At 44.1% G+C, this 15049-nt stretch overlaps 1 protein-coding gene across 11 annotated transcripts in view; it reads left to right on the top strand.

The window, feature by feature from the left end:
- msi2b (musashi RNA-binding protein 2b) overlaps nt 1–12083 on the top strand; it is a 556019-nt gene extending 543936 nt beyond the window's left edge. For 10 of the 11 annotated variants that reach the window (XM_060848367.1, XM_060848364.1, XM_060848361.1 and 7 more), the window contains 2 exons: nt 1313–1395; nt 11839–12083. In XM_060848367.1, coding sequence (XP_060704350.1) covers nt 1313–1354 — 42 coding nt within the window. In that variant the 3' untranslated portion in view covers nt 1355–1395; nt 11839–12083. The remainder of the gene's footprint in view (nt 1–1312; nt 1396–11838) is intronic. The other variant, XM_060848359.1, reaches the window with a different exon arrangement.
- Nucleotides 12084–15049: the final 2966 nt, after the last annotated feature.

Below are 15049 nucleotides of genomic sequence, written 5' to 3'. Positions count from 1 at the left end.
ATTAATCACCACCCAACGTCTCTCCCCACGAACCAGGCCAAAAGCTGATGGTTTTAAAGGGATACATTTACCAGGACAAGTCGGTCCATTCTATAACCCCACAACTGGTCATCACAACTGAGAATACAAATTGGGAAAACAGATCAGGGTAGACTGGGGATTGACAGCCTCTCCAAACTGTGATGCAATGAAGAACTGGTCAATTCGAATACAATATGTTCCTGGTCCAGATCCCGATATTCCATGTTTCCAATATATATGTGAGCTTCAAAACATGAGTTGTGTGTAATATAATTTGTTGCTTCTATTACTCTTGAAACAGAGATTCAGGTCCTTAAAATTGCAGGTCCCTAATATACAGTGATACAGGTCTCTAATACACAAAGGTTCAGGTCCCTAATGTACAGATGTTCAGGTCCTTAATATACAAAGGTTCGGGTCTGTAATATTTGGAGGTGTATGTCCCTAATATACAGGGGTTTGTGTCCCTACTGCTCAGATGTTCAGGTCTCCAGTGTACAGAGATGCAAGTCTCTAAAACACAGATGTTCAAGTCCCTAATATAAAGGTCTCTTTGCACAGAGGTATACCTCCCTAGTATAGTGAGGTTATAGGAACAGAATGTAGAAATTATACTCTATACTCTTTCCTTAAAGAAAGAGTAGCAAGTTATGGCACGAAGAGCCACTGATCCCGATAACAAAGATGCTGATTGTTAAGGATGTATATAGTGAGAAAGCAACACTTAAATTGATATCTATTTCTAATTTAATGTTGCAATTGTTAACTACTTGGATTATTGTGAGAAGTTGTCTGTAAAAACTGATTTACATACCTGCCTCCCTTTAGATAACAGAGTATCTGTAACTGAAGAGGCCAAATGTATTACATCTGTTGCATTACCTGATGAGTTGGTGTAGAGTTCTACTTAAAATAACATCTTTCCCAAATAGTAAGCAAAGAGTTGAATGGGTTGGAGGAAGATGGTTCAAATGACGGGGATAATATGGATGCTGACAAACTGGGCCGTTGAAACTTCCCAACCCACATTGACTCTTTGAGCTTTTTGAGAGTTTCCCTCATTCCCCTCAGACTTTGCTGGCTTATTTCTGGCTATTCAGTCAGGGAGGAAGATGATTCTGAGAAGGCCATCACTTAATTGACCCAATTCAAGGTGACTTCCTGTAGCGAAATCATCACTTTTGGTGTTTGCAAGTTTTTTCTTGGTTAAAGAAAGTAAAGAGAAAGAGACATGTTTCCTTGTTTGCATTTGTATCAAGCACTGACAGACATAATAACTGTACAATTTTAGGGACCCTTGATCGCGACGGCATTCACAAATGGATACCATTGAAAGCAAACAGGTGGTTGGTTGGTTACCATCTCAGGTTTGAGGTATTGCATATTATTTCTCTATATGTAATATATTCCATCCCATTTCCCCTCCTTTGCTTTTCCCAAGGTAGCTAATCCATCAGCACACACCCCCCCACATTTCCATCCTTCCTTGTAACCCTCATTTACCTAATGACTGCTTTTCCACTGAGACACGATCTGAGGGCAGAATGCAGCAAGGGCCTTGGTTAGTGATAGGTTAGTGATCCAAATCCCTGCTCTCTCTGTCTCCTCTCTCTCTCTCTCTCTCTCTCTCTCTCTCTTTCTATCTGGGTGTGGATAGCACCTGGGCAGTAGATATTTTCTCTTTGGGAAAGGACAGCAATGCTTGCATTGATGTAGCACATTGCGAACCTCCCAATAGAGACAATGGAGAGGCACCGTTGAAGTGTAGTCACCGATGCACTACAGGAAATAAGACAGCCAATTTGCACAAAGCTTGTTCAGGCAGCAGTGGGGCTGAACCTCTTGAGGGATAGATGCTGGCCTGGGCACAACGTTTTCTGCAGTTGGCGAGCGCTTTATTTACATACGGCCCCTTAAAATTTTGTTTTTGCACAGCCACACACGCACGAGACAGATTTGTGCACAGGCAGTGTGGCACCCTTTGGCCAGGACAGTATGGGGACTGAGAATGGTCCGTTTGGCATCCTTGGTACCCATTGAGAAGTCCACAGCTCTATACTTACGGTCCAATTTGGCGCATCTCACCTTGACTAGCAAACAACGACGGACTGATGTGTGATAATTTGATTCCATCTCGGGCGACTGTCTGTGTGGAGTTTGCACATTCTTCCCGTGTCTGGTGGGTTTCCTCTGGGTGCTCCAGTTTCCTCCCACAGCCCAAAGATGTGCAGGTTAGGCAGGTTGACCATGCTAAGTTGTCCCTTAGTGTCCAGGGATGTGCAGGCTGAGTGGATTGGGCATGCTAAGTTGTCTCGTAGTGTCCAGGGATGTGCAGGTTAGGCAGATTGGCCATACTAAATTCTCCATAGTGTCCAGGGATGTGCAGGCCAAGTGGATTAGTTTATCCATGGGAAATACAGGGTTACAGGATAGGATAGGGGTTGGGTTTGGGTGGGATACTCTTTGGAGGGGTAGTATGGACTCGATGGGCCTGCTTCCACACTGTAAGGATTCTATGAATAAACAAAATCATAGTGATTGAACATTGAGGGAGGAGACACTATTGACGTTCACAATCCCTTGATGCTGTATTAAAGAAGTAATCTCTGCAGTGTCCTGAGTCAAACTTATCCCAGCAGCAACACCACCAGAAACAGCTCATATAAAAAGGTAAAGTCACTTACCAGGCCAGAGGACTGCTCTCTCATTAGAGAGGGATGACTGGTGGTTGTTTAACCTGAGCAGCAGTAGGTACCAGGTGAGGGGAGAATCCATCATGGTAACCTCAACTGGTGCATGAATTGAACCCACACTTTAGCATCACTGATCAGCCATCCAGCCAACTGAGCTAGCTGCCCCCAAGAGCTTATACCTGATGTCGTACCTCACTCCAGGTCAAGACCACTTGTCTCTGATTGGCTGAAAACAAAACACTGCGAACTCTGGAAATCTGAAACAAACACAGAGAGTACTGGAAAAACTCAGCAGGTCTGGCAGCATCCGTGCAGCGAGAGCCATTGTCAGACTTGAAATGTTAACTGTGCTTCTCTCTTCTCATGTGCTGCCAGACCTGCTGAGTTTCTCCAGCACCTTTATGTTTTCATTGCTCTCTGCTTTTCCTTTCTCTCATTTCGATGACTGACATAAACATCATTTATTTTTAATGCAAGGACCAGTTTTGTGTCCGGGTCCATGTATTGAAGGTGCTGGAAGTTGCCTAGTTGTACCGGTGAACACGCACTATCTTGTCCTAAAACACTGGCATAAGAAAGCCCTTCAATTTTATCCATGCTTTCTTTTGATGATGGGGAGATGGTCCCAAGGTCAAAGGACATTGAGAAGGTCAAAAGGCCATTGTCAAGGTTCAAAGATATCTTCCATACAGACTACAAAATGGGAAGAAATTTTCACCCACCATCCACCTTCAATGCTCTGTAGGCACACTCCTGCTTAGGGGAGGCAATGGTCTAGTGGTATCGTCGCTAAGTTAGTAATCTAGAAACTCAGCTGGTGCTCTGGGGGATCTGAGTTTGAATCCTGCCAGGACTGATGGAATTTTCGTTTAATTTAAAAAGAAATCTGGAATTATGATTTGGCTGATGACCATGAAACGATTGTTGGAATAACCCATCTGGTTCATTACTGCCTTTAGAGAAGGAAATCCCCCATCCTTACCTGGTCTGGCCTACATGTGACTCCAGACCCACAACAACATAGTCAACTTTCAACGGCCCTCTGTAATGGCCGAGCGAGCCACTCAGTTGTATCAATTGCCACTAAGTCTCAAAGAAATGAAACTGCTCAGACCATCTGGCAATGACCTAGACACCAGAAAAGACTACTGCAGAAATAGCCTCGTCAACCCTGCAAAGTCTTCCTTACTAACATTCGGGGGCTAGTCAAGATTAGAGTAGTGCTGGAAAAGCACAGCAGGTCAGGCAGCATCCGAGGAGCAGGAAAATTGACGTTTCGGGCATAAGCCCTTCATCAGGAATTCCTGAAATGTCGACTTTTCTGCTCTTCGGATGCTGCCTGACCTGCTGTGCTTTTCCAGCACTACTTCAATCTTGCTTCTAATCTCCAGCATCTGCAGAACCCACTTTCACCTATTTGGGGGGGTTATGCCGAAACTGGGAGAGCTGTCTCACAGACGAGTCAAGCAACAGCCTGACATAGTCATACTCATGGAAGCATACCTTACAGACACTAACCCAGACCATACCATCACCAAACCTGGATATGTCCTGTCCCACCGGCAGGAAGACCCAACAGAGGTGGTGGCACAGTGGGATACAGCAGGAAGGGAGTTGCCCTGGGATTCTTCAACATTGGCTCCAGACTCCATAAAGTCTTGGGGCTTCAGGTTAAACATGGGCAAGGAAACCTCCTGCTGATTATCACATACCGCCCTCCCTCGGCTGATGTATCAGTACTCCTCCATGTTGAACAACACTTGGAGGAAGCACTGAGGGTGACAAGGGCTCAGTACCTATTCTGGGTGGGGGATTTCAGTATCCACCATCAAGTGTGGCTGGGCAGCAGGACTACTGATCAAGCTGGTCAGGTCCTAAAGGACCTAGCTGCAAGACTGGATCTGTGGCAGGTGGTGAGGGTACTAACATGAGGGAAAAATATACTCAACTTCATCCTTACCAATTTGTTAGCTGCAGATGCATCTGTCCATGACACTATTGGTGAGAGTGACCACTGCACAGTCCTTGTGAAGACAAAGTCCCACCTTCACATTGAGAATAACCTCCATCGTGTTGTGTGGCACTATTACTGTCCTAAATGGGACAGATCTTGAACAGAAATGGCAACTCAAGCCTGGTCATCCATGAGGCGCTGTGGGCTATTAACAGCAGCAGAATTCTACACAATACAATCAATAGATCTCATGACCCGGCATATCCCCCATTCACCCATTACATCAAGCCAGGGCATCAGCCCTGGTTCAATGGAGAGTGTAGGAGAGTGTGCCAGGAGCAGCACCAGGCATACCTGATAATGAGGTGTTAACCAGCAAAATTGAAAACAGTGGGTATCAGAGGGCAAACTTTCCATTAGTTGGAATCATACCTGGCACAGATGGTCGTGGTTGTTGGAGGTCAGTTATCCCCGCACCAGGAAATCTCAGCAGGAGTTCCTCAGGGTAGTGTCCTCGGCTCAACCATCTTCAGCTGCTTCATCAAAAGCCTTCCCTCCATCATAAGGTCCGAAGTGGGAACGTTCACTGATGATTGCACAATGTTCATCACCATTCACAACTCCTCAGAGACAAGAACAGTCCATTTCCAAACCAAGTAAAAACTTGGACAACATCCAGGCTTGGGCTGACAAGTGACAAGGAACATTTGCGCCACACAAATGCCAGGGTATGACCATCACCAACAAGAGACAAACTAACCACCGTCCCTTGACATTCAATGGTGTGACTATCACTGAATCTCCCAGTATCAACATCCTTGGGGTTACCATTGACCAGAAATTCAACTGAACTGACCACTAAGCACAGTGGCCTAAGAGCAGGTCAGGGGCTAGGTATACAGTGGCAAATAATTCATCTCCTACTCCCCAAAGCCTGTCTATCATCGACAAGGCACAAAAACTGTGATGGAATACTCCCCACTTCCCTGGATGGGTGCAGCCCCAACAACACTCAATAAGCTTGACACCATCCAGGACAAAGCAGCCCACTTGATTGATACTACATCCTCAAGCATCCATTCCCTCCACCACCGACAGTCAGTCACAACAGTGTGTATTATCTAGGGAAGATGCACTGCAGAAATTCACCAAAGATCTTTTGACATCACCTTCCAAACCTATGACCACTTCCACCTGGAAGGACAAGGTCAGCAGATACATGGGAAAGCCACCATCCCCTGCAAGCCACCCACTATCCTGACTTAGAAATATATAGGTGTTCCTTCACTGTGACTGGGTCAATATCCTGGAATTCCCTCCCTAAGGGCATTGTGGGTCAACCCACAGCAGGTGGATTGCAGCAGTTCAAGATGGTAGCTCACCCCCACCTTCTCAAGAGCAACTAGGGATGGGCAATAAATGCTGGCCCCGCCAACGATGCCTCCATCCCATGAATAATTTTTTTTTAATTTCCCTACTCAGGAAGGAAATCTCTTATCCTTACCAGGTCAATCGTTGATTTCCAAAAGAAATCGGATGAGCGTTCCAAAGTAACATTGGGATGTGAGGGTGAAGTGGGGGTATGGGACTGACTGGATTCCTTTACAAAGAGCCATCATGGGCTGAATGGTTCCTTCTGTGTGATAATGACACTAAGTAGCAGCATATTCGAGCCAAAATCTTTGACTTGTGGGACTGAGCATTATTGGTGTAAGACATGGATCAGGCTCCCAAAGACCAGTGAGGGTGTAAACAATGTGGAAAAATACTGGTGAGCAGGAAATGGTTTCCCATACTTACTGTACATTTTTAGAGTGGATCTTCCAGAGACTCCATTCGCTTTTGCACTCTTGGAAAATCAAATAGTTGGGAATCAATCGATGGAAAGCCAAGCTCAGGCCATCAAATTCCTAGACTCCCAATTTATGCAAGTCCTGTATTTGCAATTGATTCAGATAAAGTTGTCTGAATCCTACCATATCATAGGGCTGCTCTCTTTGTTCAAATGGGTGATGGTCACTAGGCCTCAGGCAAGGGGTGAAGTTGAATCCTCATGGTAACCTGAGCTAGTGTGGGAATTGAACCTGTGCTGTTGGTGTTATTCTGTGCTATAAACAAGCCATCCAGCTAACTCAACTAACCAGCCCCAATTAGTAGAGTGCACAGAAGTCCAGCAAGGTGATGCCTGCCCCATCTTTTAGACTTTGCAAAATGCTTAAATAATATGAGGAAATTGTCCCGCGCTGCTGATCCAGATTGAATTCTCACCTCATTGTAACAATAAGCAACCAATTTTTTCTTCTCTATGTTGCATTATCTATGGAATAACAAGCAACCGTGTGTTTTCACAGCCTTAGAATGGAATAGTCTCACAGAAGCCAACATGTCTTTGGAATCCACTCAATGCCTGTCATGTTCTGTCATATCCCCTATTAATGCATTGGCCTTTCTGCCAGTGTCCTGGCTATTAATATCAGAGGAAAAAGTGAGGTCTGCAGATGCTGGAGATCAGAGCTGAAAATGTGTTGCTGGAAAAGCGCTGCAGGTCAGGCAGCATCTAAGGAACAGGAAATTCGACGTTTCGGGCATAAGCCCTTCATCAGACCTTAATATCAGACCCATTTTGCTCCTCCTCCTTACGATCTGGCCTAGTTTTTCTTTGTTTTATTCACTTACAGGCTGTGTGCATCTTTGGCCAAACCAGCATTTCTGGCCCATCCTAAAACACAGCAAGTGTTATTCCCTAATGCCCATTAGTGAACCAGATGGGTCTGTATGACAATTGACAATGGTTACATGGCTATCCTTAGATTTTTGGTTCCAGCTTTTTATTGAATTCAAATTCCACCATCTGCCGTGATAAGATTCGAACCCAGGTCTGCCGAAGATTTCTGGATTAACCAACGAGCGACAATACCACTAAGTCCTCACCTCCGCGTTTGCACGGCACCGGGGCTCAGTGCTGTCCAGCAGTGGACACTCCAGCTCTGAGCACACCACATGACAATCCAAAACAGAAAATGCTAGACACCACAGCAGGTCAGGCAGCATCCATGGAGAGAGAGCGAGCTAATCAGGTGAAGGAGCCATCTAGACTTGAAATGTTAGCTGTGACTTCCAGCATTTCTTTCTTTTCAGTACAGATTCAGCATCCTCAGTAATTTGCCGCTATGCTACTGTCAATGGCCAGCCTTGATCAGAGAGGCATCCTTCAATTTCCCAGCTCGGTCTGTGCTCATGTCTGTGTTCTAACTTGACCAAGTGCATGCCCTTTTGGCTTGCCAGTTAAGATGCTTGCTTTGCTTTTACTGTGTGGTTGCGCAGCCCTAGTCCAAGTCTCATAAAAGCTCACAGATCAGTCCAAGTCGAGCTTCTGGTTGCCATGGTGAATTTCTGTACCTCCCACACTGTACCTTCTGTACCACAGGCTGAGATGGACTAAGTTTTGTCTTCCACTTGGTTTAATTTCCCAGATTGAAGCCCGTTTCTCCATTCCAAAGAGCCACACTTGCCTCCTCCTGCGAAACACATTTGTGAAGAAAATCCAAATTCATGGCCGTCATCGATCGTGTAGTCCAGTCTTTGCCATCCCGGGTAACCATGCTCTGGGATTCCCAGAGTGCTAGTGGCGGAGGCTGCGATATGGAAGGTTACCCAAAAGCTTATCTGGCCCAACTGAACCCAGGCCCAACTGAACCCAGGCCCAACTGAACCCAGGGCCCACTGAACCCAGGCCCCAACTGAACCCAGGCCCCAACTGAACCCAGGCCCCAACTGAACCCAGGCCCCAACTGAACCCAGGCCCCACTGAACCCAGGCCCCACTGAACCCAGGTCCCACTGAACCCAGGCCCCACCTGAACCCAGACCCCAACTGACCCCAGACCCCAACTGACCCCAGACCCCAACTGAACCCAGTCCCCAACTGAACCCAGGCCCCACTGAACCCAGGCCCCAACTGAACCCAGGCCCCACTGAACCCAGGCCCCAACTGCACCCAGGCCCCAACTGCACCCAGGCCCCAACTGAACCCAGGCCCCACTGAACCCAGGCCCCAACTGAACCCAGGCCCCAACTGAACCCAGGCCCCACTGAACCCAGACCCCAACTGAACCCAGGCCCCAGTTTTGCCAGCTGAATGCAGGACTATTGCCCTGAATTTGAAGCTGCAACCCCATACTGGGAAATGCTTAACGTTTACATTTCTGGGTGGCAGAAGCTACAAAGAAAGGCTAATCTACTTCTCAATCAGAGGGACTCCAACTGTACTGTATTTAACAGGAGACCATTGAAAGATTGAAATGCTGCACCGTCAAAATATAACAAGGATCTTGCAATAATGCCAGGAGTTAAGGGCATATGAGAACAAAGAAAACTACAGCACCGAAGGAAGACCATTTGGCCTATCGAACCTGTACTTCTTCTTAGAAAGTGCTCCCCAATTAAACATATTCACTTTCCTTAATTTAGTCGAGGTGTCTATCAAATTATTTAAAATGACTCTGTCACAATAAGGGACAAAAGTATTAGACCAAAGCAATATATTCACACACTGGTGTTACACAATGTCAACACAGGATCAAAATATGTGGGGGAAGGAACCATTGGCTACCTATCAAACTGAAATTGCCTTCATTTATACTGGATTTGTGTAAAACAGTTACACATTAAACTTATCAGGAAGACATGCAGAATAGAAAATAATTAATGCTGTTACATTATTTGTATAATGAAAGCACAATGCTCAGTATATTAATTGTATTCCAAACTTTGGCTCCTTGCCACTCACTCTTCACCCAGATTGTCTGCAGATAAAAATTCCAGACAGATAAACTGCCAAAGGGAAATGGGGTGTTACATCAAGTCAACAAACAGGATTTGTAAAGGGGAGGAAAATGTGATGGGGGTGGGATGAATTGCAGAAGTTCCCATCCATGCTCACCCACACAGGCAAGGAGGTAATGTTGTGGCTTTGTCGCTGGACTAATAATGCAGCAAGCTGAAAATGTGTTGCTGGTCAAAGCACAGCAGGCCAGGCAGCATCTCAGGAATAGAGAATTCGACGTTTCGAGCATAAGCCCTTCATCAGGAATGAGAGAGAGTAGCCAAGCAGGCTAAGATAAAAGGTAGGGAGGAGGGACTTGGGGGAGGGGCGATGGAGGTGGGATCCCTCCATCGCCCCTCCCCCAAGTCCCTCCTCACTACCTTTTATCTTAGCCTGCTTGGCTACTCTCTCATTCCTGATGAAGGGCTTATGCTCGAAACGTCGAATTCTCTATTCCTGAGATGCTGCCTGGCCTGCTGTGCTTTGACCAGCAACACATTTTCAGCTGTGATCTCCAGCATCTGCAGACCTCATTTTTTACTTAATAATGCAGCAATCCCAGAATAATGTTCAGTGGAGTCATGGATTCAAATCACACGGTGGCAGATGGTGAAATTTGAATTCAATTTTGAAAATTCTGGAATTAAAAGTTGGCTTAATGGTGACCATGTAACCATTGCTAATTGTTACAAAAAAACCCCAACTGGTTCACTAATGCCCTTCAGGGAAAGAAATCGGCCATGCTTACCTGGTCTGGTCTACAGTGATGCCCCGAAGAACAAATGCTTAAGCAAACCCACTATAGGTCTCAGTCACAGAGTTGGGGAGATGATGGGTAGCTACAATAAGATTTTCAACCCTTCCACCCCACCATCAAGAGCAAGTAGGAAATCACATGTCAGACCTGGACCATGCTGGTGAGCTATTAATCTGGTCCCTGACAGATGGTAGTGCCTCATGTTATGGAGGGTAGGTAGGAAGGCACAGAACAGCAGAGGAGATTTGCAAGTAAGGAATCGTCATGACACTACATTACCAGTGGGGGAGCCAATGAGGCAACTCCAGGCCATTTTGAACTTGGATGTCAGTTTTCTCATGGTTAGAGATATTCATTGACCCAAAAACGAGGGCAACAATGAGGGTCGACTATGAGGCTCAGCTGGCAAGAATTGAGAGGTCAAACATCAGACCCACTGAGGGGCCTCTTGCAGTGCCTGATAATGTCCCTATCCCTGGACCAAGTGACCCGTGTTCAAGTCCCACCAGCTCCAGAGATGTGTAATAACATTTCAGAACAGGTTGGTTGGAAAAATCAAATCAGACTCTGGAGGGTTGGGGGTGTCGTGACGCAGTGTAGTGTCTCTCCCTCTTTGCTAGAAGGCCTGGATTCAAGTCATGGCACGGTGGCTCAGTGGTTAGCACTGCTGCCTCACAGTATTAGGGACCCAGGTTCAATTCCAGCCTCGGGTGACTGTCTGTGTGGGGTTTGCACATTCTCCCTGTGTCGGCATGGGTTTCCTCCCACAGTCCAAAGACGTGCAGGTCAGGTGAATTGGCCATGCTAAGTTGCCCGTAGTATTAGGTGCATTAGTCAGAGGGAAATGGATTTTCAAGGATTACTCTTCGGAGGGTTGGTGTGGACTTGTTGGGCCGAAGGGCCTGTTGCCACACTGTAGGGGAATCTAATTTGTGGGTGGCACGGTGGCATAGTGGTTAGCACTGCTGCCTCACAGCGCCTGACACCCGGGTTCAATTCCCGCCTCAGGCGACTGACTGTGTGGAGTTTGCACGTTCTCCCCGTGTCTGCGTGGGTTTCCTCCGGGTGCTCCGGTTTCCTCCCACAGTCCAAAGATGTGCGGGTCAGGTGAATTGGCCATGCTAAATTGCCTGTAGTGTTAGGTAAGGGGTAAATGTAGGGGTATGGGTGGGTTGCACTTCGGCGGGTCGGTGTGGACTTGTTGGGCCGAAGGGCCGTTTCTACACTGTAAGTCTAATCTAAGTCTAATCTAATTTAAAGACCTGCCTACTCCAGAGGTGTACAATAATATCCTTAAAGAGGCTGATTAGAAAATATCTCAGACCCACTGAGTGTATCTTGACTTGCTTTTTTACAGTATTCTTTCCCTCTCGGTTACTCATGTAGCATTCTGTGCAAAATACAGTCTACCCCTTCTTCCCAAAGTCCCATACATCCTCCATTGCGTTTGGTTTCCTTGTCTTGTGTAGTGTCGTGTCTAGTTCTTGCTGTTGTTTAAGTAGCACGTCCGGTACTGTGAGTTAACATAATTCTGCTCTTCTCTCTCCCATCCTGTCCCCCTCTTCCTCACCTCACCCTCGCCCCCTCAGAGTTTATCAGGAGCACCTTGCGAGACCGGCCGAACTTTCTGACTGGTCCCATATTCAGGTGATGCCATTAAAGCGAAGAAGAAAACTTTTAACAAAATACTCACAAGCAGGCACTACATCATCACTGAGCAAAGAAAACTGGAGGTGGTAGTCTGTGGACTAATGGTGTTTTTTTTTAATGAAAGAAATTAAATTGCATCATCTCAGTGATCTACTGTATTATAATAACCTTAAGATAAAAAGAATATGGCATTTTAAATGATTAATAATAGTCTTTTTAGTGTTTCTTGATTTATTTTGAAATTTATTTGAATCACAAATATTATTTTTTTCCTGCTATTTGTGTTATGGCTTAGTTATGTAGTTCTTAGACTGTATATGATACATTAATCAGCAATGTAATCTCTTTAAACTTTGTGTGTGTGTGTGTGTGTGTGTCATTTTGACTGGGAAAGAGCCCTGTTTTCCGTTCACAAGAGCCCTACCCCCCCTCCCCCCCCCGTCCCAGATTTTACAAATTCTGAAGACTTGTAAAAGTTTAAGGAGGGGTAGTGATGGGAGGGAGGGGCTGGTGTTGGTGTTTGGAGGGGGAAAGGGAAGGGGAGTGGTGCGGTGTGACTCAGCTAAAACAACAGAAACAGAAGTGAGGAATAAGACAAAAAGAGGTGTTGGGAGGGATGGAACTGGTGTCTCCTAATGGGAAGACTACTGCCTAAAGTCAGTGAAACAGGGCAACGGGGGAAAGACTGTTTCTGTTATAAATGTTACTGTCTAAAAGGAGCGGAAAAGTAATGATCAGAAATAGATCTATTTTTTTGTCCTGCAATTGTATCTTGTTTAGCTCCACTTTTGGCAATAAGGTCAGGACTGTGAGATTTATTTTCCAAGTCCTTTTTCTATGAGTACTGTTTTCACGGGTTTGTGTTTAATTTTCTGGGTCGTCGTTTGAGGCGGTGATTATTGTATAAGGCGTTTATTTTTGTCGTTGAAGTTTGTGAACTCTCAAATACTGTAAATAACTATTCCAAGTGGCTGCACATATTCTATTCGGAGAGAGAGAGAGAGACTGAGAAAAAGTGAGGGGTACAAATGTTTTGGTTTTTTTTAAAACTATGCTTATGGTGCTGCTCAGGGATAGTGGCACATTTGGTGAAATACAGAATCTGTAAGAGGGAAGTTGGAAATGCTATCACGCCTGATTACCTGGGCGGCACTGTAATAATTCTAAGTGTAACACTGTTCAGCTTGCTCTGTAGAAAGCTCCTGATGGAATTACTGACTGTACTCGCGTCATTACCAGTATGTTAATTTCTAGTCAGCTCCAAAAAAGCATCTTCAGTCTAGGGTTGTCTCAATTATAAATACGTTTCTTATTTCACATCGAGAAATGAAAAAAAAAGTTTTTTTTTCATTTCACGGACTGAAGAAATAATCCACGAACAAGTTTGAATTACTTGAATTGATTTTTGTTTGTCAGAATGAACAGGCTGAGAGTTCTGTCTCCAGCCTCGAAATTATAAGTGGCTAAATATTGTCGCGTTTCAACCAGTCGCTTTTCTCTCCTTAATCTGTTGTTAGGCAAGTACCCTGTCAGTCACTGTATTGCCTGAGTGGGGATGTACAGTGAGGCAGTACAAAAGCAGGACTCACACGAGCCTATTATCCATTTTACTCTGTATTACTGAATTGAGAGCAAAAAGAAAGGTTCTTTTTCACGAATACCTCAGTGCTGTATTGGTTTCAGCATAGAAGCATTCTAAAGATTAATTTATTGTAGACTTAAAGATAATTAAAATAACATTTTTTAAAAATCGTTGCACTGTGATTGGTAGGGAGAAACTGACAATTCCTATTTGCACATGTTAATTATTTGGCATTTTTTTATGGTCCTGGATCCCCTTAGACTGGGGGAGATGTATGAAGGATAGTCTAATTTCTTTTTGTTACATTTGTCTTTTATTTTTAAATTAAATTGAGACAAGTAGGGCTCCAACAGCCAATAGATTGACATCTTGTTAGGTGGTGTGATGATGAAGTGGGAATGTTAGTTTATTGTGTTTTACTGTAAGACAAAGCAACAAATCATCTGGGTTTTTTTGAAGAGAAATAGCAGTATTTCTTCAACATGTGAAATTTGGTACTCTAGACTCTTTGTTAATACACTGATTCATAGCTGCTGCACTCCTGGATTATTGTTTCCAGATAGGTTACAGAAGAGTTAGCAATTAACGTACGGCCTGACTAGACACAGAAGCAGGTAACTGTAGAGGCAGTCAAATATTATGACATTAAAACGACAGTGGATCCTGTCAGGGTTGTTTTTAAAAGAGAAAAAAAAACACATTTGTTTTTACTCCCTGTTTTATTTTTGTCTGGTTTGTAAAAACGCTGGATGCGAAGAGATTTTTATAAGTGAGAAAAGATTTGATTGAGGCACGAAATTGACATAATAACACACATTTTAAAGGAAGAAATTGTTCTTGGGAAAAACAAAAAAAACATTAGTTCCCTAAGATCTGATTGTAATCAGGGAACATTTGTATTAATAAATAAATATATATATATTTTTGGGGGGTTTGTTGATAATTCTGAACTGTTTTTCCTAGTTTATTTTATTTTTCCCTCATTCCCTTTCACCTCACAGAGATACATTTCCACATCCCCTCCACCTCGCTTCATTGTTAGTCATTGATGTATTTTTGCTAGTGTATACAGTTGCTATTGTCCTGGAGTGCTGTCTTTGATGCTTAGCGTAGTGATTTTTAAGACAAAATAATTCTCTCGCCAATAATAAATCTTGAGTATTAGTTGTAGATGTATTGTAAGTTAAAAAGAGGAGAAAAAAAGTTTTAAAAAAATTTTTTAAAGGAAAAAAACATAAATACAAGTTATTAGATGTAGTTAAATGAGATCTAGGACCAGTAAGGATAGGATTTCCTGTATTTAATAATTAATAATTAAGAAAAAGGTAATTACTAACCATTATAATGTTGGGGCAATTCTGCTGATCTGACATGGTTTCAACTAACCAAAGCTTTCATGACATTTTAATGCTGGTATATGGAAGGCATTAAGTGGATTCCCCACCCTTGTCTTTTTAAAGGGGTTGCCATACTACCTTAAATGCTAATGCTAGATATGCAAAACTGGGTTTTTATTATTTTTAAGAGGGACACAAGCTATAATTATGAAAATGATTTTATTAAGAAAA

This window comes from Hemiscyllium ocellatum, chromosome 31 (genome assembly GCF_020745735.1).
Source record: "Hemiscyllium ocellatum isolate sHemOce1 chromosome 31, sHemOce1.pat.X.cur, whole genome shotgun sequence".
In the NCBI taxonomy this organism is placed as follows: Eukaryota; Metazoa; Chordata; class Chondrichthyes; order Orectolobiformes; family Hemiscylliidae; genus Hemiscyllium; species Hemiscyllium ocellatum.
This window is presented reverse-complemented; position numbering and strand designations above follow the sequence as displayed.